The 24,923-nt window shown below is 47.0% G+C and overlaps 2 protein-coding genes across 3 annotated transcripts; one reads left to right on the top strand and one right to left on the bottom strand.

Moving 5' to 3' along the window:
• Window positions 1-1,636: 1,636 nt before the first annotated feature.
• Window positions 1,637-11,784, bottom strand: LOC143825779 (uncharacterized). 2 transcript variants are annotated; one of them, XM_077314092.1, is made up of 2 exons: window positions 11,627-11,784; window positions 1,637-8,923 (listed from the first exon to the last, which is right to left on the bottom strand). In XM_077314092.1, exon 2 carries the CDS (start codon window positions 8,680-8,682, stop codon window positions 8,035-8,037), a length of 648 nt encoding a protein of 215 aa, XP_077170207.1. In that variant the 5' UTR covers window positions 8,683-8,923; window positions 11,627-11,784; the 3' UTR covers window positions 1,637-8,034. The 2 variants fall into 2 exon arrangements, with proteins under 2 accessions (XP_077170207.1, XP_077170208.1); XM_077314093.1 differs by having other exon boundaries at window positions 1,637-8,920; window positions 11,627-11,777.
• Window positions 11,785-16,764: 4,980 nt separating this feature from the next.
• Window positions 16,765-19,361, top strand: LOC143826360 (uncharacterized). Its single transcript, XM_077315132.1, has 4 exons — window positions 16,765-17,670; window positions 18,138-18,221; window positions 18,400-18,483; window positions 18,763-19,361. The coding sequence occupies exons 1-4, from the start codon at window positions 17,049-17,051 to the stop codon at window positions 19,290-19,292; spliced, it is 1,320 nt and encodes a 439-aa protein (XP_077171247.1). The 5' UTR covers window positions 16,765-17,048; the 3' UTR covers window positions 19,293-19,361.
• Window positions 19,362-24,923: the final 5,562 nt, after the last annotated feature.

The following is a 24,923-nucleotide window of genomic DNA, read 5'->3' as shown; positions in this document are numbered from 1 at the left end:
GTGGGCTGGGATTCTGGGAGGCCTCCAGCCTGTGGCTTTCCTAACAGTTCCTAGCAGGGACAATAGAATCCGAGTCCAGGGGCACCTTTCAGACCAACGAAGATTTATTCAAGGCGTGAGCTTCCGAGTGCAAGCACTCTTCGTCAGCCTTAAGTCCTCTTAGGTTGGATTTGTATGTACAAAAGTCATATAGGACAAGGACTGGATGAGACAGTGTGAAAAGCCAGCTGGACCCAACCCAGTTTGCAATTTGAATCCATAGTGCATATGAATTAAAAAAAAAATCTTCCTAGGCACTCCCAAGTAGTTTATTATACTGCACTCCCCTCACCGCCCCCCCCTCTGGGGATGGGTTAAACTCAGAGATTGTGATGAACCAAGATGATCCTGCAAACTTCCTCCACAGAGCTGTGACTTGGTTATCCCAGGTCCCACACAACCACCACACTATCAATCTTTCATTAGTATGTATTTCTTCAAAGAATACAATAACCTCTGGAGACTGCATCAATCCTGATGGAATGTAAATGGGAGACATTTGGGAGGGCAGCAAAAGGGTCATTTTGGGGCCCACATTGGTTCTTTAAGTGGATCCAAAGCTAATGTAATGAATGAGCCCTATTTGGTTTTGCTGTTGTTTTGGCCTTTTCTCCACGGAGTTAAGTCTACACGCCTTCCTTCCCATTTTATCCCTGTGAGGTAGATCAGGCAGAAACTGTAATTAGACCAAGGTTACCTGGCAATTTTCAAGACAGAATACCGTCTCCCAAGTTCTAGAACAGGGGTAGTCAACCTGCGGCCCTCCAGATCTCCATGGACTACAATTCCCATGAGCCCCTGCCAGCCCATTCTAGAAAAACCCTCTAACCGCATCAGAGATCTTAATAAAAAATTAGCATAAAGCCCTCATGTTTGGTCTGTTTATATGACTTCTTTCATTGTGGCTTCCTAATTACCTAGTATGTGAGCATAAGGACAGAACATAAGAACAGTCCTGCTGGTTTAGGCCCGTAATCCACCTAGTCCAGTATTTTTTCTCACTCAGTGACCAACCAGTTACTTTGGAGGGCCAGGGTCACAGGGGCCAAGGCCCTCTCAGTTTTGCCTCATGGCACTGGTATAAGTTTACTGCCTCCGAATGTTGAGGTTCCCTTTTGGCACCATGGCTAATAACCACTGCAGCCTTTTCCATGCATCAAATTCCCCTTTAAAGCCAACTATCCTTGCAATAGGATAGATTCAAATGGATAGCCATGTTGGTCTGAAGTAGCACAATAAAATCAGAGTCTAGTAGCACCTTTGGTCTTAAAGGTGCTACTGGACTCTGATTTTATTATCCTTGTAGTGGCCATCCCTGCATTCTCTGGCAGCAAATTCCACATTTTAATCACTCCTGAGTGAAGAAATTTTCTTGTCTTGAATCTGCTACCAATTAAATTGCTTGGTGCCCCCAAGTTCTAGTATTTTGGGAGAGGGAGGAAAATTTTCACTCTCTCTACCCTGTGCATAATTTTATAAAACTCTATGATGACCCCCCCTCCCCAGCTGTTGTTCTTCCAAAGGACTGCACTTGTGAAGAGGGCCTTGGTTGATTAGGACTGATCACGTTACAAAAAAAGACATCTGAGGAAAACCAAACCAAACAAAAGTGTTTATTTCATACAGAGCAGAGATAGACACTGTTAGTACAGTAGGAAAATAGAGTCAGATATCAAGGGCAATTACCAGGGGAAATAGACAGGGATAAGCCTTTCAGAAGAACAGGAATGCATGCTAGAATTTGGCAATGCCATTTCTGCCACAGCATTTGTGCCTGTTCATTTAGGGCAGTGGTTCTCAACCTTGTGGTGACCCCCCAACCATAAAACTATGCAAGTGTTCTTTCACAGAAATTAAACTGAAACAGACCAATGGTGTGAAAATCCATTGTTCGTGATTGTATATAAATTGGTTTTTTTCCTCAGGGTTTCTCAGTTCAGTTCTGCCTCTTGTCCCACCATGCCGATCTCGCTCTTTTCCACTGCTCCAGACAGACACTCTATCTAACCCACAAGACTGTGGAAGGGTCGTTCGATCCACAAAGGGGTCCTGACCCCCAGGTTGAGAACCACTGATTTAGGGCATACCCATTGGCAATAATTTTTAAAAACTATAGAAAACACACAGTCCAAACAAACAACTCCAAGTAAACCCCAGCCTATCCCCACCCCAGACAAATACACAAGCAAAGTAAAGTCAACTTGCCACCCTCCTCTGGAAGAAAGCCAAAGACAATAGTTCAGGGGAAAACAAAACACCAAGCTGAGCCATGGTAAAAAAAACACTATAGGTGAACTAGTTACTGAGCAGGAGGAATTGAAGAAACTTAGCTACTCTCGGCACCAAGCAAATACAAGCATTTACAAATGAGAACTAATGATGCAATAGCTTGGATCCTGTCACTCCACTCAGCTAAATGTGGCCAAAGAAGCTCTTCTGACACAAGAAAGCTCCTTGTAATGGAGGAAGGCTCCACATTTCACTGAATTAAATACAATTCTGTAGTATTTATTCAAGCCAGAACTTGAAGAATTAAACATACCCCAGACAAGAAGCTTTAGCGAAGATCAGCAGCCTGGATTTTAGGCCCCTTTGCCCTTCACAACTGTAGTTTCCACACTTCCGATATGTGTTTCTTTCCAGAAAGTAAGGAAGAAAAGCATCATTTGTTGAAGCAAGACGCTGCATTGCTTGGCGGGCCAACTGTGAAATGGACCGCCACAAGCAAAGGATGCTCTCAAGAAGCACAGCTATGATTTTGGGGACTAGTGGCTCTCCCTTGATATCGTACCAGCTTTCCTGGTATTAAGCAACAGGTTGCTGCAAGAGAATACTTGGGTGGGTCATAAGAACGAAAGTTACAGACCAGTGAGCCATCTAGCCCAGCATCCTGTTCCACATGGTGGCCCACCAAGAGTAATCTAGGCGGTGGTTTCATCTAGCTCTGTGTGACTCTGATTATAAGATAGTTAAACGAACAGCTGGCTAACCTTCCATGGCAGGGGTCTCCATTGCAAAAAGAATTAGGTGAGGGCTGAAGAGTAAATCAGGAACTCTTACAACACTAAGTCCTCTTGCTTTTGAAATTGGCATTTTGGGAATAGAAATTCTTACTGTATAGAGATGCATTAAGATGCAAATTAGCTTTGTAGCAAATTTCAAAACAAGAAGAAGAGTTGGTTCTTATATGTCGCATTTCTGTACCCGAAGGAGGCTCAAAGAGGCTTCCAGTCGCCTTCCCTTTCCTCTCCCCACAACAGACACCCTGTGAGGGAGGTGAGGCTGAGACAGCCCTGATATCACTGCTTGGTCAGAACAGCTTTATCAGTGCCGTGGCGAGCCCAAGACAAACATGCTGGTTGCATGTGGAGGACTGCGGAATCGAACCTGCCTCGCTAGATTAGAAGGCTGCACTTCTATCATCATCCAATTCAATTTTCACATTTCCCTTCCCTTCCCATGTGGTAATACTCTGGTGTTGGTGCCACTACGTTGGTTTTTAACTATAGGCTGTTCAAAGGAGGGAAACTCCTAACTTTGAAAGGGAAATTAAGGAACTTTTACATGAAACCACAGAAGAATGGAGGGAAGAGGGAGAAACCCTCATGGCAACTTCTTGTCGGATTATCACATAAAATTCTCCCTCAAAGGGAATTCACATAAAATAAAAGCGACATGAGTTTTAGTTTGTTATCACACCATTGCTTGTGTGATTTTTGTTTTGAGGCAGAATTTGTGGGAGCAAGTTGTCTAGCTCTCCCCGCTGTTGTAAGCATTATATATTTTAGTTACTTTGTTTCTAGTGGATCTGCATATATCTGTAAACTGCTAAGGGGAAAAAATAAGAAAAACATGGAAGAAATGTGCATTAGTAATCACCCTGACCTACTAAATACAAATTAACAAAAACTAGCACACGCATGCCCCTTGCCAAGAGGTTGGGGAGGATGCTGGGAATTCACATTCAGCTTTCCCCTTTCAGACACAGGCACTGTGGGGACTTACACAACCACCTTGAGCAGAGGCCATGACTGGAAAGGGAAAAAATTATATACTACCAGCAATGATATATCACTTTCCCACGATGAAACGTTACCGACCATATAGTACATATAGCCTCTGAAAACGGTTTTGGGGTTTTTTTAAACCACAGTTGACATCACACATTTCTTGTAAGAGCAAAGTTCACAAGCAGAATGAATTTATATCATAGATACAGTCCAGTGAACATTAGAGCATGGACAAATGACGGGGGAAGAAATGATTTTGTGGTGACTACTATTGTCAGAAATCATCACATTAAACTGATATCAGTAGGCCTTTGGCAGACCTTTCTTTGGATCACATCCCTAGTTTCACTAGAAGAGAGACGTTACATTAGTTTTGAGTCCTATTTCTACACGTGGTTCTTGCAGCAAAGACAAGATTTAAGAGAAAATTATCTTTAACTGGAAGTGCCAATTAAACATTAATTAAAGATTGATGATTCTACTAGATTTCATCTTCAGACCTCAGCTGACTGCCCCTTTCTACAGTAGTTTATGCCGGAATGCTCTTCAAAACCCAAAAATATTTCAAAATGGCGGCAGCTTTGTGACTTCAGGATGACAGATGCAACACCATTTTGATCTCACTTCAGGAACATTCAGCAACTGTTTTCTACAGTTTTGTGCACTTTTAATGCATTTTGGGAGTCTACCATCCCTCATTTTTGCATTTGTGTGCCCACATTTGACAATGGAAAGTAGTAACAAACTATTGGCCAAGTAAGTCGCTGAAACATGTTTGTGCACTCTATGACACTTTTCTGATTGGTATCAGCAGCTTAGCAAGAGAAAAAAAACATAGCTGTTCAAAAAAGTGTTGAGGGTTGTGGCCCCGTTGATCCAGAATCAAGGTGACGCTGAAAGATTGAAGGTTTAGACTGGTAGACTCTAGCTAGGTCTCGTACGTCTGGTAAATTCCACCCTCACAAAATCTCTTTAATATATACACTATAAAAGTGTTTTTAAAAGTTATTTAATATCTTATATGTGTGGGGAACAGAATCGAAATGCTGCCTTTTTGCTCCAAGACAGAGCCATTCACCATCTTCATGCTTCATACAGCACAACTGTGAGATTCAGGGACAACAGCAGATAGTTTGAACCTTTGAGCACAGTGTATCTGTGGGCCCCCATAATTGCTCCTTCTTCCCTCCTGCTCCCTCGCTCTCCTTTTTCACCTTTTGCAGCTTCCTTTTCTCCAAGCCCCTATCATAGCTCCATCACTGGATGCAATTTACCTCTTAGAAGAAGACTCACGTGGTTACCTGGAAGAGACAGGAAAGCATGGGTCTCTTGGGCTTTGTTTCCTCTACTGCTGCCAGGTGTTTCCATCAAAGGAAGGGTTAGATATCAGTGGTCAGACCCCTACTGTGGATGAAGACCACATATGGCACCAGATTGTGCTGACCCTTTTCCTACTGGTGAGACTGATCCCCCCCCCAACAGTCAAGAAGAACTGTCATATGACCAAGACTTAGCATTATCTACTCTTGAAACAAGGAAGTGGGGTATCTTTTGACCACCATAAAGGCTATGCTGGGGATCATGGGACCTGCCTGAACAAAAGCCACATGGGACAGAGGCTGTAATGAAGAGGAGAATTAGGTGAGATTGAGTGAAAAAGTCACCTGGCTGCAACCCTTAGTGTGGCAGAGTACCCAGGGGAATCTTCATTAAGATAGTTAAAAGTCTGACTTTGAAGAAAATGACGCCCAACGATCCTATGGTGGTGACAAGCCATATAGGATCAAGATGAATATCCAAGCATGGTGCTGGCAGTTCTTGAGTTCTGGAAATGCTAAAAGAAAGCAAGCCAATAATGACAGTCTTTACTACAAAGAATACTGCACAGACAGGATTAGGAATCACACTCTCAGCATTTCCTCATTGTTCTAGCAACCGTAGAGAGAGAAAAATGGCAGTCTTAGTGTGGTTTTCAATTCTTAAGAGGCAAACTCATATTGCTGCTGTCTCTTTGCTGGCATATAAACAATCACACAGGGAAAGAAAACACATGGTTATGCAGGACCATGAAACAAGCACGGTTTGATTAGTCACTCTTGGCATTCTTTCCCCCAGGCTATGATTTTAGTTCTTCTCACCAAGGAAAGATTTGGATGCAGAGAAGATAGGGTCCTCCATTTTGCAGAAGTCCATCCAAGGAAGGAAAAACTGGTAGAAGACCGTCCGGCTGCATCTCACTGGAGTTTCCCTTTGGGGTTAGGTATTTCGGGTTAGTTGAAAAAAACATTAAACTGGTAGAATTGTTTTGAAGTACTTCCTATTCAGCGTAACCAATGTAGGATTTGTGAGCTGGTGTCAGTGTTCAGCCATGGCTGCCATCCCCCAAGAGTGATGAGATGTTTCTTGGTTAGATCTCCCAAATTCCAGGGAGCCCAAATCACAGGTATCGTACCCAAGTGTGCATGGTGCTGAGGCCAAGCCGTGTGATTCAGTCAGTGGCACGGCAGCTGACCTACATAGGAAACCTGATGCAAGACCAAGCCCTTCTGTGGCACTGGCCCTTCGCAAAAGGTCTCATTCCCCGCACTTCCAATCAGTTACACTCACAAGTAACAGGGCTGCCGGGACAGATTACTGTGACAAGATCTTGGAACAAGCCAAGACAGATATCTTTCCCAGGGAGCATGGGTAAGTGACAAGAACGCCGTGGGGACTGCAGCTAGTAGTCTCTTGCTTCTGCCCTGCCAGTGCAATGCACAGCAGCCGGATGTCCCGTTACAGCTTTCGTCCATTTACGCCAGTGATTTCTCCCCCCCCCCTCGTCTCCATCCTTTTTTCTGCATAGGAAAGCCGCTGAGATCGCAGTTGATAATGTAGTTTGTCAGTTTTATCTGCCTCAGCTCATCCCTATATCAAAATTCAGGGGGGAAAGACTATTTTTAAAATAATTCCCCCCAAAATCAACTAATCTGCAGTCTAATTCTGCTTGTCCTAGACAATATCAGAGTTATGCTGTAAAGCATTATCAGTATAACTACAGCAGCCGCTGATATAAGAAAGCAAGATAAGAGTCACTGGGAAAGTGTGAGATATGAAACACGTCATACGCCATCCCAGAGCTTGTATGCTCCAGAAGGACTGGCTTGATATTTCTGTTCAGCATCACACAGCTGCTGACCAGGAAAAAAAAAAATCAGTATCTCCACTTCAGTTTCCCACCTGTAAAATGGTCAATATGTCCAAAGATTGTTATTGAGGCTAAAGGCCAGAGAGCAGGAGTGTAAAGCAGGTTTTGCCCTGGAAGAGTTGTGACAGAGGCTGAGTGAGTTCTGAAAGTTGGCCTCTCAAGAAATAAGGTAGCCTTTTTTCTTGCTAAAATGCTCAGAGACACACATAACACTCCTATGCTCTGGTACTGTTCTCTTAGACACTGTAGGCAGATCAGTACAATTACCAATATTTACTTAGTTGCAAGGGCTGGAGCTGAAACATAAGGGGAAGACTGGAGCAGGAAAAGAGAAAAAACAGGATTAATCCCAACTCAGAAAAGGTCCAGGGACTGTTAATGTAACTACATATCCTTGGTGGTCTCTAGTCGCTTTTGCAGTCAGTTTCTACACATTTGTTATGTGGTTTGGGCTTAACAACAACAAAAATATCAACAACCTGGAATTATAAAGCGGCCTTCATCTGAGGCACTGAAGGAAAAAAAGGATGGGGCAATATGGAGCCAAGCTGATTTGATTCCTGTCTTTTCTGAACAGTTGCAAGCCCAGTATCTAAAATCATCTTTTCTTGACTCTTGGAAGCCATATATAAACACGTTCGGTTCTGCCTCAAATCACAACAGCTGAGGACTTGGGTGTTTGGGAACAGAGAAAACAGGTGGAAAAGACCCATTATCAAGACCAAAGTCCATCCAAGGCTACAAGATTGGCCGTTTCAAAATCCAGGCTTGGATGGATCTGGGAGCACTTCCAGCCAGCTACACCTTGTGGGTCCTCTGGTGCCGTACAAGGTGGGAGGCAGCCCCAAAACCTTTCCCGCAGCTGGCACATTTGAAGGGCTTCTCGCCCGAATGAGTGGCACAGTGGCGTTCGAGGTGGGCGTTGCGCGTGAACCCTTTCCCACAGTCGCCGCAGGAGAAGGGTTTATCCCCACTGTGGATGCCCTGGTGACGCTGGAGGTGAGCGCTGCGGGTGAACCGTTTGCCACAGCGGGTGCAGCGGAACGGCTTCTCCCCCGTGTGCGTGCCCTGGTGGCGGGTGACGTGAGCGCTGCGGGTGAACGCTTTGCCGCAGACCCCGCACTCGTATGGGCGCTCGCCGGTGTGCGTGCTGTGGTGGCGCGTCAGGTGGGAGTTGCGCCCAAAGGCCTTCCCGCAGTAGGTGCACTTGTACGGCCTCTCCCCCGAATGGGTCTCCTGGTGCCGGGCCAGGTGAGCGCTGCGGGCAAAGGACTTCCCACAATAGTTGCAGTTGTAGGGGCGGTCTTCCTCCGGGACCTGCTGCCCGAGGCGCTTCCCACCTAAGGGGCGCTGCAGCCCGGAGTGGATGGCGAGGTGCCGCGTCAGGTGGGAGCTGCGCCGGAAGCCTTTCCCGCAGTAGGGGCATGTGTGAGACTTCTCCCCCATAGCTGCTGTTACTCAGAACTCGATTTTATAGAAAGGGTATCTCTCCTCAGACCAACTCACAGCAGATCGTCTGGTCCGGTGCTCAATGTGGGGCCTGCCCCGAATGCTTCTTCTCCAGAGCAATCCTGTTGCCACTCGCCCAGTATTTAGATATTTGCTTTGGGCTTCCTTCTCAACCTTCTTGCGGAGGCTCCCATACAAATCTCTGGCTCCACAGTACTTTCTTGACTCCCACTCACTACTGGGGGCGGGGGGGGGGGAGGAAAGAAGAAAGAACACAAGACATGTAAATACAGTCAATTTATATTTCACTCACTATATTGTCTCGCCAATGGAGATCGAAAATAGGCTGAGTGGTCCAGAGACACCCAGCAAGCTTCCGTGGCAGAGTGGGGAATTAGAATCTGGATCTCCTAGATCAGGGGTAGTCAACCTGTGGTCCTCCAGATGTCCATGGACTACAATTCCCATGAGCCCCTGGCAGCATTTGGACATATTGCCAGCATCATGATATTTACATTTTGAAGTGAATTAAGAAAAGGGAGGCAATTGATGTGGGTGATTTTAAAGCAAAAGACTTGTTTTCTTATACATTCGGTCAATAGATTATTTCATTGCCCTATTAATAAAGAACCTGTCGATGACCTATGTGGAGAATATTGTCTTTAAATCAGCAAACATGCCAAGGACAATTGCTGATATATTTTTTTAATTACTCCCATAGCAGAAAGACAATTGTATTGATATATTTAAATATTTATACCCCACTTTCTGCTATGGAAGTACCCTAATTCCAGTTCTGTGTTAAGCATGGCTGGAGATCAGTAGCTGAAGATTTGTCTGGTTAGTTCAAATTTCAGCATCTGTATACAGCTATCAGCTCTTGGGCTTCCTTGAATCTCAGTCCTTCAAAATTCCTCTCTGTAGCTCTGAGAACCAGTTTGGTGTAGTGGTTAAAAGAGGTGGCCTCCAATTTCAAGAACCAGAGTTGAGTCCTCACCAGCTGGGTGACTTTGGGCCAGCCACAGTTCTCTCAGAGCTCTCTCAGTCTCACCAACCTCACAGGGGAGAGGAAGGAAAGGCAATTTGAAATTCCTTCAGGTAGTACGAGCAGAGTACAAAAACCCAGCTCTTCTTCTTCTCTTCCTGCTGGCAGCACATAGATCTAGTCCCTCAAATAAGTTTTTTTTTTCAAAATTACTTTAATGATGCTTTCATAATTCTTTGTGAGGGGGGAGGGTGATCCATGTCCTAAGTCTGAAATCTTTATTTAACTGACATGCTCTTGGCTTGTTCAGATGCACCTGCTCAGGTCTGGTGGGTCGCAGAGTCAGTATGGTGTAGTGGCTAGGGTATTGTACTTTGATCTGGGATTGTACTTTGTCCTGGGTTCAAATCCCCACTCTGCCATGGAAGCTTGTTGAGCCACCTGGGGCCAGTACTCTCTCAACCTAACCTACTCAGCAGTGAAAATAAAATGAAGGCAAGAACAGGATATTCTGTACTGTATTTCTGGGAGGCAGGGCAAAATGAATATAGGCTAAATCTCTCTTATTTAAGAGATACACATTGTGTCTTCTGTCTCTATCGACCACCATCTCCATAGTGATGGAGGAAAAACAGAGGAAAAAATACACAGATGGGGACAGTTTCCCCTCTAGTCCTGAAACTGTTAGGAGGCCATCCAATCTAGACAAAACAGACAAGCCCTGCAAGAATGAATAGTCCTCTTTGCCTCTTCCTCCCAACACTCTTCCTGCAACGACCTCTAGTCTTTTTTCCCCCTTGAATTTTATTTTAAAAGCTGCCCACTCAGCACAGAATTTCTTGTATTGCCCTAACCTTTGAAACACACCCACGAGGCAGCCTTCGACTGAGCCAAAGCCCTGGTCCACCAAGGTCCATATACTCTACTCCAGAGGCAGTCAAACTGCGGCCCTCCAGATGTCCATGGACTACAATTCCCATGAGCCCCTGCCCATCCGTCCCTTCCCATCTCATACCCCCTGATCCCCTCAACTGGAGATGCCAGGGATTGAACTGGGGCCTTTGGGAAGCCAAACACATCCTCTGTCACTGAGGCACAATATCTCCGTATTTCCGCCCCTCCCCTAACATCCTCTCTCCATCTAACGGCAAACCCTCTAAGGGAGGGGTGGCCAAACGGTGGCTCTCCAGATGTCCGTGGATTACAATGACCATGAGCCCCCGCCAGCATGGTGCTCATGGTGATTGTAGTCCACGGTCACCTGGAGTTCCACTGTTTGGCCACCCCTGCTCTAGGCAGATGTGAGGTCACTGTGTTCTAGGCATGCCTTTATTTTAGATCCGTTATGGAGCAGCATCAGCCTGCCCTGGTGAGTTGCCTCAATCGGATCCTAGCCTTGCAAATGTACATTTTCTCAATCGAAACCAATATACATATTAGAAAGGGACAGGTCCCTGGCCGAAGGCGCCTACAGGCCAAATTCCATCTCAAACGGTGCACAAGAAAACATAAGAACCCCCCCCCCCAAAAAAAAACCCAAAAAACAAAACCCGAGTCCTACAAACATCACAGAGGTCGCTTGGGCACAGCACTGGGGTTTGTGCCACCATCGTCCGACATTTTATCACAACTGGATTTCCCTCTGTGCAATCCGGATTAACGATCTGCTGCGCTACAAAAACCGTGCTGTTTTTTTTTTTTTTTTTTAAATCCCGCCATGCTGAATTGCAGCACTGGAAGGGACAAAGGGGAAAGCGGAGCGGAGCGAATCGTTTTAAAAAGACAAAAGAGAAATCCAAGGATCGCCCGGGGGCAGACTGCTCGGGGCGGCCGGGGGAGGGGGGCTGCCCTGCGGAGGCGTCGCCCGGTGGGAGTGGGGGTCTCCGCGCTCTCCCGCTGCCCTGCCTCGCCCCCTGCGCTGCACGGCGCCCCTCCGCCCGCCTTAGCGGCTCTCACCGATGCGCCCCGGGCCACGGATCCGGTCGGCCGCCTGCGCGCCTCGGACAGCCACGTTCCAGGCTCCGGCCTGGCGGGGAAAGCGGCTCCCGGCGCGCGCGGGCAGTGGCGGGCTCGCCCACAGGAAAGGCGCCCCCGCCTGCATCCTGTCCCCCGCCCCGCTGCCAAGGCGCCGCCCGCTCGCTGGTTTTAACCGTCGCCGTGCCGAGTGCAAAAGACCAACGTAGTAATAGTAATAATAATAATAATATAATAATAATAATAAAATCAATGCATTAAAAAACCCAAAGGAAACATGCGTGGAAACAAAGGAGCTCGCGCGGTTTGCGCATGTCCTTAAGCGAAATTGGAGTTTTAAAAAAGGATGTTCGAGGCCTGAGGGATTCAGGAGGAACATGAATCTGCGACGTTCGCGTTTGTGCGAAGCGCCTTCAAGACGCGCTTTGCTCTTGTGCTACTTGAGACCAACACGGCTACTCGTTTGCATCGATATCCAGGAGACCGCCATGTCCCTGAAGAGGACGGTTGCTCTAGACTTGAGGGTGGATTGGGCCCATGGTGTGCTCCAGGGGTGGCCAAACTGTGGCTCTCCAGATGTCCATGGGGTACAGTGCCCATAGACATAAGGAGTTTGGCCACCCCACTCCACCCCACTCCACCCCCCACCCCCCAATTTTCAGGCTTTTCTCAAAGTGGAGCAGCCAACCCTACCTACATAAAGAGCAGGGGCTGGAATAAGGAGTAATGGTCAGGAATTAAGGGGTGGGGCTGGACTAAAAAAACATACAACTGGGCAACACTGAGTGGAAAAACTGGCAGAATCTCACATGCGTAGAAGAGGAAGACTTGGTTCTTATATGCCGCTTTTCTCTACCCAAAGGAGGCTCAAAGCGGCTTACAGTCGCCTTCCCTTTCCTCTCCCCACAACAGACACCTGTGAGGTGGGTGAGACTGAGAGAGCCCTGATATTACTGCTTGGTCAGAACAGTTTTATCAGTGTTGTGGCGAGCCCAGGGTCACCCAGCTGGTTGCAAGGGGGGAGTCTGAAATCAAATACAGTTTGCCAGATTATCTGCACTCCTAACCACTACACCAGGGGTTGCCACCTCCAGAAGATTTGGAAGGGCAGCCTGGAGGTTGGCAAACCTTTCTTAATGGCTTTTGTACATGCACGTCTTGTGAGAGCTTTTGGGGTGAACAAAAGGGACTGCTCCAGAGTAAAGTGAAATTTTAAAAATTCTGATTGTTGTCCACATTTTCTTAACCAAATGAAAAAGAACAAGCCAAGTTTTCCAGTTTCCTAAAACAATTCTTAAGGCAGGATGTTACACAAAAATAATAATAAACAATGGAAAGAAGCTGAATCAGAACATGATGTAAAATCCTGGTGTAGCCTATCTTGTGCCATAGATAATAAACATAGAGCGGATACTGTTGTCCAGTCACCCTGTTCCTTGAGGAACAGGAGGCTATAAAATGGCTGCACACCACAGGAAACACAAAGAACATCAAACAGCAAATAGAGAAAAGTGAGCATCTCTATATGCCTGCCTCATTCCAGGATGTTCTCATTTTCCTGTTTGTTTTTTAATCCCAGAGCATTCCTGCAATTTTTTAGCTAGGTGGAACAACTGCTGAATTACTACCAAGAGGAAAGAAGAATGTTAAAATAAATCCTCGTGGGGTACCCATATTTTTGAAAGCACCTTTGTGTTACACATTATTGAATAGAGCCAACTCAGAGGCATGAAGGAACAATGGGTTGGCAGAGATGTTTTAAAAGATGCCAATCCCCAGGTGGGACCTGGAGATCCCCTGGAATTATGGCTCATTTCCAGGTGACAGATCAATTCCCCTGGAGAAAACAGCTGCTTTACGCTCCACTGAGGTCCCTTCCTGCCTCAGATCCCACCCACTTCTGGCTTCTTCCCCAAAGTATTTCCCAACCCAAAGCTGGCAAACCTATTTTAGACCCAGAGCCATCATAAGCAGAAAGGAAGGGCAAGAGATCAAAGAGAAGTCAATGGTTTCCCAGAGTAAGGTGTCCTACATTAGATTACAGAGCCCAGGTAATAAATGGGACCTAATCAAAAGGGTTTTGGACCTAATCCAATTAGTGTGTGTGGACCATTCCAAACTATGGGCAAAGAAGGATTAATCTATAAGACAGAACAATTCCTTTTTGTGATGCTCTAACCATCGTGATTTCCTACAAAATCTGATAGTAACAAATTTGCATATGACAGGCAACTCAGCAGCTTGTGGTCCTTGGAGCCTCTCTTTGAAACAGTTTCTGCTGAGGAAATGCAGTTGTGGAAGTGCTCCCCCACAGACGGATTCCATTTTCAGTGCCTGATTTATGAGGCATCTAGCAGGTTCTTCACAGATCAGAGCTGGAGCCAGCAGTTTTGGTGAAGGACGGCCTTTTCTTCTCTGATTGGGTGGTGGCGGGGGAGGGGGGGATAATTAACCCATTCATCTCACAGTTGCAGGAAATTGTGACAGCTACAAGCATAGGCAGTTTTAAGAAGGGAGTGGATAAACCGATAGAACAGAGGTCCATCAGTGGCTATTAGCTACAAGTTCTCAGGGGTAGTCAAACTGCGGCCCTCCAGATGTCCGTAGACTACAATTCCCACGAGCCCCTGCCAGTGCTGGCAGGGGCTCATGGGAATTGTAGTCCACAGACATCTGGAAGGCCGCAGTTTGACTACCTCTGGATGGAACACTCTGGGGCAGTGATACTCTGTATGCTCAAGTGAGGGCTTCTGGGATTCTGATCCTGCTGGTGTGCCTTCTGATGGCACATGGGCTTTGGTTACTGTGTGAGTGTTGGACTGACCCAATGTGGCTTTTCTTATGTTCTTGTGTTCTTAACCCAGAGCTGGCAACCATATGCACAACCATTATTCTCCCCTTGTTCTGCGATTGGAGTCTTAGAACCCAGGGGAAAGTACCCTTCACTGTAAGTTCCAATGGGCATTTTGGTGGTGGTCCCAGTCCTCTGGAATGGCCTTACTGTCCTTCAGGAAACAGTGTAACTGTTTAGAAGAGCTTATAGGTAAGATATTCTGTGCCTGATGCTATTTTTCAGTTGGTTCTTATGCTCATTTTTGTGAGTGTTCCTTTTGCTGCTTTGAGTATTAAGATCTTGTGGTACCATGCACATATTTCTTTATATACTCAACTTTTATTCTGCCCTTCCTTCCAGAAGCTCTGTAAATTGTTCCTCCTCCATTTTATCCCCATTACAACTCTCTGAGGAAGCACAATAAAATCAGAGTCCAGTAGCACCTTTAAGACCAACAAAGATTTATTCAAGCCGTGAGCTTTCGAGTGCAAGCACTCTTTGTCAGACTAAGAACTGACGAAGTGTGCTTGCACTCAAAAGCTCACGCCTTGAATAAATCTTTGTTGGTCTTAAAGGTGCTACTGGACTCTGATTTTATTGTGCTACTTCAGACCAACATGGCTACTAATTTGAATTTTTGAGGTAGGTTATGTTGGGATAATCCCATAGTCACCCAGCAATTTCCCATAGCTGCGTAGCATTTTCTATACCCTAGTCCAGCAGATTATATGACTTTACCCAACTTCCTAAAAACTACAAGATTTTGTTCTTTCATAAGATTTCATGGACTAGAGCTCATCTATGGAATGAATGAATCTTATTTTATGTATGAGGCATGAAAAAACAGGGGCCAGAAGCCATGAAATGCAGGAGGTACATGATAACATTCAAATGTAATCAAGTAACATAAAAAGACTATTCACTAATTATTCAAAGCTATTTGAAACATGGAATGGCTGGGATGTCTCAGGGTTTAAGTCTATTTTCAAGCCAGATAGCTTGCAAAATCACATAAGAAGTCCCAATTCAGCAGTTTAATAAATTTAATTAGACAATTTGTAGTGCTTTTGTTGAAGAATGATGTCATTTATATCAGCCAAGCAATGTCCTAGGATGCTTTTGTTGAAGAATTATGTCATTCAGGTCAGCTTAACAGTATCCTAGGATGCAGGCGTATATAGTGCTACAGTGTAGGGCTGCCAATTCTGGGGGGCATTTCCCACGGCTTAAAAATAGCACAATGGTTGCTGATTGAAAACGCTACTAATTTGCCATAACGCACGACGTCGTTAACGATCTGCAACAATCCTGAAACCGACCCGCAAAAAGCGCTTCGTTGTAGCGCTTTTAGGGGAATCCAGAAAACTGGATTCACCCTCCGGATAGCGATACACTCCTGCAACCAATCTGCAACAGTAGCGCTAAAGACCTGTGCGTTACCATTGTTGCGGGTTCTTCAAAGTCCCTCCTCCCGAGCCTGTCCTCCAAACTTCCGGCGAACTGTTCGCCATTTTTTTTTTCTCCGAGCGAGCGGGGATCTACGAGGCAACGGGACAGCGACTGGCTTTCAAGCACGATCACTTTCGGAAATTCTGCCCGGACACCACAAGAGTTTTTCACAAGCACAGTGGCACACACCGTCACGTTCCCTAAATTTGGCCAAAGCTTAAAACCCCGTCTACCATCGGCCAGTCCTAGCGGAGTCAACGTACAGGGAGCATTTAAAAAAATTCTCCTCTGAGCGTGCCAACGAACATTCGCCGCTCGCAGTCTCCTGCTTAGCTTAGAGGGGTTCAATAGACATGATTCGTGGTGATATCATGAGGGGCGGCTTATGTGTTGTGGGTCTTTGTGTGGTTCCCGGTGCGTGCTTGTGCTTGGGTGCGGACAACCCCTTCCATTGGCGGCTAGACCTCCGGCAAGCGGAGTTGCCGTCCCCCGTTCATTTTAAAAAATTTTCCTCTGAGCGTGCCAACGAACGGTCGCCGCTCGCAGTCTCCTGCTTAGCTTAGAGGGGTTCAATAGACATGATTCGTGGTGATATCATGAGGGGCGGCTTATGTGTAGTGGGTCTTTGTGTGGTTCCCGGTGCGTGCTTGTGCTTGGGTGCGGACAACCCCTTCCATTGGCAGCTATACCTCCGGCAAGCGGAGTCGCCGTCCCCCGTTCATTTTAAAAAACATTCCTCTGAGCGTGCCAACGAACGTACGCCAGTAACATGTCATGTTTGGTTGATTTATGCTGTGGCTGGTGAATATTATTGGGGAACTGCCGAGTACCGCCGCACTTGCTCTCGGTTGAACACCGGCATGCGTTTGTGTAATGGCGGACATTTTCCTAAAATGGCTCCCGCTGCATGTTCAAACTGCTCTTCTCTCGTGTAAACGAATCAGCGCATGCGTTAAGTCAAACAACAAGGGCGCCAATCTGGCCATTAGGAGCAGATCCTGTTCCCGCGCGAGGAGTTTTGAACGTGACATGTGACCTAATGTGGCCAATGCGCGTGTCCCCTACTGCCCTCTACCAATCAGGAGCCGGCTAGTCCCTTTGTCTTTGTGTGCGGGAAGGTATATGATCCGTTGCACCCTGCACCTTCCACCACCATTTTGCTCAGCTACCAGCGAAAGCAACATGGAATCGTCTTCTCAAGCCTCGTCCGTCCCTGCAACCGGCCGTGGCCCAACTTGGAGGGACGCGGAGATCAGGGACCTGATCGGGATTTTCTCGGAGGAGAAAATCCAGGACGCGTTCCAGTCCTCCCACAGGAATAGGGAGGTATTCGAACAAGTGGCCATTAAGATGCGCGCCCTGGGCCACAACAGGGCCGGCCTTGAATGCCGGTCGAAGACCAAGACAATGAGGGCAGAGTATATGCGTGCCGTGAACCATAATAAGGGTTCCGGCAACGAGAAGGTTACCTGCCCCTACTTCGAGGAGCAGCGCCAGCTGTACGGAGACGGGGAAGGATCCGGCAGGCCGAAGCGCGTCGGCCGGAGCCTTAAGGTGGTTCGGAAGCCGGCTGCCCCGGTCGAGGAACCACCCGCTGAGGAGGATCCCGGCGAGGGCACCTCGTCCAGCTTTCGCCCTCCACCCCCCGTCCAGCAACGAGCCGCGGAATCGGTAACGCTGGACCTCATAGCCATCGTTCCTGGGGAGCCAGAGGAGGCTCCTGAGCAAACGCCCCTTGCCTCCGGTAAGTGATTTTATTTTTATTTTATATTTCCTTTTGAGCAAATGTGTGTTCTGACGTTTGGCCATCGTTTTCTCGTCAGTTCGTTGCAACGCATAAGATGGTAGGCTGTGGAGTGCTTGCTGTGTTTACTATTTGAAACGGTTTTAATTTTATAATTTAATTTTAATTTTTAAAAGATTTTAAAAGATGGTAGGCTGTGGAGTGCTTGCTGTGTTTACTATTTGAAACGGTTTTAATTTTATAATTTAATTTTAATTTTTAAAAGATTTTAAAAGATGGTAGGCTGTGGAGTGCTTGATGTGGTTAGTATTTGAAACGGTCATGTTTAACCAACAGCCCCAAAATATTTGCTGCATGCCTCGCCCATAGTCCTTCTGCAGTACTTTGGCTCACTACTTTGGGAGCTTGCTTTGTGGTTCATGGTGTATGCTTGCTCATTTTTCACTATTTTCTGCTCTTGTCCACAGAGACACAGTTGCCAGGGACGGGGCCCCTCGAGTCTCCAGCAGCACCTGACGTGGATAGTGATTCGGGGGCATCAACTAACATTGGTAAGTATTAGTTAAAATAGGGGGGGGGCTGTTTTGACTGCTTTGTGCTTTTCTGTTTGTGCAGGGCAGCAGCACTGCTAAGAGAAAGAAGAGAGTCCCTCTGCGTTGCTGGTGTAGCCTTTGAAGCTGGCTTTGCCACCCTTTGGTCCTAGATCTGTTTTTTTTCCTTTTTTTGCAGATTTCATACCCGGAACACAGGAGGAGGAACAGCCTGGGTTGCTTGGACCTCCTGCACGGCGCAGGCGGATACAGATTCAAGATGGTGAGCGTGCATGACCTGTTCCTTTCGAGCCATAGCTGCAGGACAATGTCGCTAGGCACTAACCATGTGCTCCCTTTTAATTGTTGAGAGTCCTGCTGTGAAAGTAGGCAAAAGTAAAAGCACACCATGGGCAAACAAACAATAGCCATGTGCTCGCCGGGGATTGTTTAAATTCTTGCCAGGAAAACACGGGGACAAAAAAGAACACCATGTCCACCATGGTGTGTTTTGACTTTATTGATGTCACTAACAGTTTTGTTTCTCATTTTTTGCCAACAGAGGTTCTTTCAGATGAGGAGGAGGAACCACCCCTGGCTCCAGGCAGCCCACCACCTAGAGGTGCGCTCCCAGCAGAGGAGAGGCTTACGAGGGAACGCGGCAGGCTGAGGCGCGTCTCCGTCTTGACAAGCGTGGGAGAGAGGCTCCTTGAGCACTGCTATGAGGAGTCACGGCGTGCCGCTGCCGCTGACCAAGCCATGCTCACACTCATTGCCCAGGAGGGGAGAAAATTGAGGGCAGTCCTTAGAGAGACAAACCAAATCCTACGCGAAGGCGTGGAGGAGGTGCGACTGATAAGGAGACTCATGGAGAGGGCTGTAGTGGTCATGGAAAGGGCCTACCCTCCACAAATCGCCCCCGCCCCCCCACCACCACCCACACCACCACCCCCACCACCACCCACACCAACACCACCACTTCCAGCACCCACCCCACCGACTCCCTCTCAGAATGCCTCCACCCAAACACGAAGGAGGACTATTCTCGGAAAGAGGAAAATAAAACCAGCAGACAAGTACTCCCCCTCCTAGTTTTGCCCACTTTTTCTATTTCATGTTATCTGTGTTTTGTTGTTTGTTGAATAAAGTTTATATTTTTGACTCTGTCTCTGTGTACCCTACTGTAGAATCTGCAAGGCCGAAAGCGGCCTCTCTAGTGATTGTCTATATTGTGGTACTGCTGTGTGGGTTGGAGGTTGGAGGGGTGTTAGTTCAAGGAGTTTTAGGAGTGTGGTGTGGGGTTAAATATGTGCGAGTTTAAGAAGTCACACTGGAGTCTTGTTATAAAATTTGCAATAACATTTTATTTTAAAAAACATTTTAACAGGGGAAAAACATTAGGGAATGAAACTTGGAGCCCCACCAGCACCACCCCCCCCCACCCCCCTGGAAAACCAATTTTTTTTTAACAAAACTATACATTTAACAGGGGAAAAACATTAGGGAATGAAACTTGGAGCCCCCCCCCCAACCCCTACCCCAAAACACAAACAGGAAACAAAACTCAGGTCCCACCGCTCCCCTCCCCAGCCCCTTCCATCGCCCTCACTCTCCTGCACAGCCGTCCCACGGTCCCCCTAACTTTGCGCCGGAAGAGCTCTTCGTCCTCCTTCTTCTTAACTGTGTGGGGAGGGAGAAAAAGTACACATTAGTGCCACACATATTTTCAAATTTCTTTAGTTTACATGCATACACTTTTAAGTGGCCTTAGCCACAGTGTGAGAAGAGTTGGGCAGTGGGGAACATAACCTACGTTCTTCCGCCTCCCTCTGTTGCCTTTGCTGCTCAATCTCCCCTTTCAGCTCTGCCACTTGAGCCTCCAGGGAAGTAACTCTGGCCTCCATCGCACGCAGCCTTGCCTCCACAGTTTCAGCTATAGAAATCAAACAAAGAATTTAATAACACTTCAAATGGGAGCATCACAGCAGGCTCCCATATGGCTCCATGGGGGTACACACACATGGGTCTCCCGCACAGGCATAAAACTCTCACCTGCAGCCTGTCCCGAGGTGGAAGGTCCCTCTTCCTCCCCCTCCTCACGATCAGGTGCTGTTGCCAGCTTGGATGGTGATTGTGTGGCTGGGCAAAGAAAAAGACAAATCATAATTAAAAGCACACAAAACAGAGATGAAACACAGCTGGTGGACACACCACAGTTAGAGTCTAAGCGCATAACCAAAGTGGTTCTACAGTACTGGCTGGCTAAGTCTGAGGGGGTTGACAGCATCTAAATACTTTCTCGAATTTCATTGGGGACAGTAGGGGAAAGAGGCAGCTAGTCATTCCATGCATGTTTAAGGGTAAAACACAACGAGGGCAGCACTCACCCATATGCCTCCTCATGTCCAGGGGGGGCTTCCCAGCCTTCTCCCATATTTTTACCATCTGGTCGTGGAAGACCGTCCTCCCACTTGGCTGCGGGATCCCCCCCCACTGTTCCAGACTGTTTAGGAAGTCCAGCTTAAGGCGCTTGAATTTTGTCCGGACCTGCTCCCAGGTCCGGACGTAGCCCCTTTCCCTCAGCTTTGAAGCCAACACCAGGTAAGCACCCTTGGTGTGGCAGTGGGTGCTGGCCATAAGGCGGCCAACACTTTTCGATTGGAGCACAAGCTCCAGAAGTGCCTCAGCCTCGGCGCGCTGCCAGAAGGAGCCCTTCCGTGGCTTCGGCATCTTCGGAATGACGGTTAGGGAACGAACGTGCGTTGCTCCGATAGACCACCCCGTTTTTTAAATGTATCAAAGCTGCCCACCAATAAAATTATTCATTGGAACATAAGTGGATTGATCCTCCGGTTTGACAGGGGTCGCCAATACTTCCTGGCTACCCGCCTCCCCGAACTTTCCCCATTCAGCGCTTCCGTATTGTGTTTGTCAATTTCAGTTGGGAGTTAGCATTTAGGGCTGTCAAAGTGCTTTTGGACCAGAGAATCCCCGTTTTTTTGCTGGCAAAGTACACAAACCGCACAAGACAAGGTTAAACAAATAACACAAAACTTTATTCACCAACAAGAGAGTGGGAAAAACAATTAAACACGCCTCCTGTTTCTGTAGATGTGGGTGGCTATGGCGTCCCGAACCTTGCACCCCTCTGCATAGATTCTTCTTCTCCTTGCTTCAGGGATGTCTTGTGTGTCCTCAAGGACAACAGGATCAGGTTCATCCACAGGGAAGGGGATGTTATGTCCCTTGTCCTCGCATATGTTGTGCAAAATGACACACGCGATGATCAGCGGAGTCACATTGTCTATATGCACGTGTAGTCGGGACATCAGGCAACGGAACCGGGACTTCAAACGTCCAAAGGCACGCTCCACTACATTCCTTGCCCGGGAGTGAGTGAGGTTGTAGTGGCTATGCACGTCTGTCCTTGGCCGCTTGTAGGGAGTCATGAGCCACCGTCGTATTGGGTAGGCTCCGTCCCCGAGCACCAACGGCGGCACACGCACGCCCTCAATGGTGGCGGTGGGGTTTCCTGGAACAAAGACCCCTTCGTCCATGGCTTTCCTGAGGTTGGATTCCCTGAAAACAAGGGCATCATGCCTCCTGCCACTCCACCCCACCTCGGCATCGATAAACCGGCCGGAGAAGTCCACTGTTCCTTGCAGGAGAACAGAGCAAAAGTCCTTCCTGTTCCCGTACTCTTTTATGCTTCCCCCGGGGGCACGGATAGGGATGTGGCTTCCATCGACGGCCGCAAAACAATGCGGGAATCCAAGCCTGGCAAACCCGTCCATACTCTGGAATAAGGGAAAGAAAAGAATATAAGCCATTGCATGTCAGCGTGGGGTGTATCGCGTCTTCGTTGCTGACCTGTCAAACAAGAAAAAAAATTTAAAGGGCAAAGGGGATAGAATGACACTCACCGCTCCAAGCCGGTCTCCGAGGCACACGACTTTGCTGAACAATTCCGCCTCCATGGCGAGGCAGAACTCCTTAAGGATATCGCCAACCGTAGTGACTCCGAGTCCGAATTGCTGGGCTACTGTCCGGAAGTACTGAGGGGTGGCCAAGTACCACAATGCGGCAGCCACCCTTTTTTCAACTGGAACGGGGCGCCGCATGCCAGTGACTTGCCTCTCCATGCGTCCACGTAGAGCCTCCACGAGTTCAAAAAATGTCCCCCTCGACATCCTGAAGTTGGCAATCCAGTGGTCATCATCCCAGCGAGTCCACACAAAATTCTCCCACCAGTCAGAGGATCGTTCGTCCACCCAGAACTGTCTGGGGAACCGGACCTCTGCCAGTGCTTGCCAGCGTTTCTTGGCCGCCATGGTTACCCTTACAGAACGTCTTCTGCTGCTGGTCAGCGTTCCGGCCACCCGTTCTCGGTACTCCGCGATAGCAGACGTCCGACGCGACAAGGCGGTATTCATGCGCTGGAGCACCGCGAGCATGTAAGCCAGCAATTGAAAAATAAGCCTCTCCATTGCAACGTTGACCTGTGCTGCGGGCAGTAGGCTACGCAAACAAAAGAGTGAGGCCGACCGCGTGTCTGCCCAGGTGCATATAAGCAGGTAACCTGTGGGCGTGTACTGTGGGCGGGGATTAACCAATCAAACATGTCAATGCATCTGGTTCCTAGAAAACAATAGAAAACACGTTCCAAGGGCGCCAATGATCGGACGATAACGCGTTGCTACGGGGTTTCCTGGGTTTTTTAAAAAAAAAGGGGACCCCGACAAGTTCGGCTTTAGGGTCGAGGTCAAAGGTGTGCCTGCAGTTTGATTGACGGGCACGGGAGGCCAGAAGCGCTAAAAAGGGACCTCCTTTGTAGCGATAAGACGGAGAACCGGAAGCCTGTGGGTTACGAAAGTGGCGAGAAGTGAAAGTGCCAAATTCCGCAAAAACCGCAGCTGTGCGTTACGGGCACGGCTAGTTACATTTCGCTACTTGAAGTAGCGCTTTCACAAACGGCAACCAAATAGCAACTTTGAGCTCTGTGCGAAATGGCCCTGGGTTTGGAAATACCTGGAGACTTCAGAGATGGATCCGGGAGTGGGCGGGATTTGGGACAGGAAGGGAGTATAATGCTATGGGGTCCACCCTCCAAAGCAGCCATTTTCTCCAGGGGAACCAATCTCTGTTACCTGGAGATGAGCTATAATTCCTACCTGGGGACTGTCATCCCTAAAAGACTAGGGTCTGGGAGACCTAAGCTTTAATCTGTTGCAGAAGCTCAGAGTGGCCCTGAGCCAATCATTCTCTTTCACCCTAACCTACTTTTCATGATGTGAATATAGAAGAGAAGAGAGGGAAATGCTTTTAAATTGCTTTTGGATCCCATTGGAGAAAAAAAAGCAGGATCTCTCAGTAAAACTAAAATATTAAATGACTCATTGCTGAATACTGCAATTTTTTCATTCCTCCCCTTGCATAGAGAAGAGTTATTCATTGCGTCTATAAACATCTTAGTCCACAAAAAACTAACACTGAAATAAAATAGAATTAGTCTTTAAGTTCACCAGACTTCTCTACCAAGGTTAGCTTAGAAGTCTTATAACTTCTTTCCATATTACTTCTTTCCAGGTCCAGTGTATTCATACCAATGTTGTCATTTGCCCTATATTTTATTTCTTTCAAGCATTTTAATTGCATGTATTTATTTGGATATTTTATGCTATATTTTTAGGTGGCATCAATTCCATTTAGTATTCAGTCCCTCTGCACAGTTGTGATTATAATAAGTGTGTATGATTTTGCCATGTTTATGGCTTTACATATTTTATTTGTACTTATTCAAACTGTACAGTAATTATGTATAGTAATAGAGCATGACCAGAGGAACAAGAGAAGCAGAGAAAGTATGTTAGGAGGTAATTATACAATTTGTTTTATAGCTTAACAAAATGTTATTACAGTTCTAATTAATGTATTTATCTTGCCTATTATACAACAGCTTAAATGGCTCTGGGTTGCCCGCCTCCACGTAGCAAATGAAGATCTTCCAGTATTACAATTGATCTCCAGGTGATCAAGAGCTGTTCCCCTGGAGATAATGGCTGCTTTGGAGAACGGACTTTGTAGCATTGTACTCTGCTGAGGTCCTTCCCCAGACTTCACCACCCTTAGGCTCCCCTCCTCAAATCTCCAGAGGTTTTCCAACTCAGATCTGGCAACTCTACTTGGGACCTGCTTCTTAAAGAACTAATTTTGTATATTCCTTCCAAGATTTCAGGATAGCTAGGTGGATTTTCATATAGGTTACTTTTTTATTTTTCTTTGCCTCCAAAGGTTTTTCTGCAAATTCCTAAACCTGCACTGTTTGGCCTCATATGTTTAACCACCTGGAAGCTGGAATCCTACCCAATGGCACATAACACTAGGCAAGCTTTTGAGCAATCTTCATCAGGCTAGTTTAAAAAAATGGAAGAAAAAAAGCAGACTTTTCAGGTCATGAATAATTTTGAGGCTTGGTCATGACAGCATTCAGTGAAGATACTGTGCTGTTGGCGTTAAATGAGGCCTGAATTGTGTGTTAGATGCAAAGCACTTTCAGTGGGAGTGAGTTTCAAGTTACTCCAGAGGCAATAAATCAATTGCTCTTCACAGCAATAGAACTGCAACAAATGGCTCTTGTGCCTCTATAAACCAGAGACCAAAATGCCTTTTTGGAAGAGAGATTTCACTTATATTAACAGGGGATAAACTGAAGGTCTTGCCCAA

The sequence above is a fragment of the Paroedura picta genome, chromosome 16 (genome assembly GCF_049243985.1).
Source record: "Paroedura picta isolate Pp20150507F chromosome 16, Ppicta_v3.0, whole genome shotgun sequence".
Classification (NCBI taxonomy): domain Eukaryota; kingdom Metazoa; phylum Chordata; class Lepidosauria; order Squamata; family Gekkonidae; genus Paroedura; species Paroedura picta.
Note: the sequence above shows the minus strand (reverse complement) of the source record. Positions and strands in the feature narration are given on the sequence as shown.

Bases quoted from the DNA above. Each gene is read 5' to 3' on its own strand.
- LOC143825779 (XM_077314092.1), bottom strand. From the start codon at position 8,682: ATGGGGGAGAAGTCTCACACATGCCCCTACTGCGGGAAAGGCTTCCGG.
- LOC143826360 (XM_077315132.1), top strand. From the start codon at position 17,049: ATGATCCGTTGCACCCTGCACCTTCCACCACCATTTTGCTCAGCTACC. The intron at 17,671-18,137 runs GTAAGTGATTTT...TCTTGTCCACAG, and splicing joins GCAAACGCCCCTTGCCTCCG to AGACACAGTTGCCAGGGACG. The intron at 18,222-18,399 runs GTAAGTATTAGT...CTTTTTTTGCAG, and splicing joins GGGGGCATCAACTAACATTG to ATTTCATACCCGGAACACAG.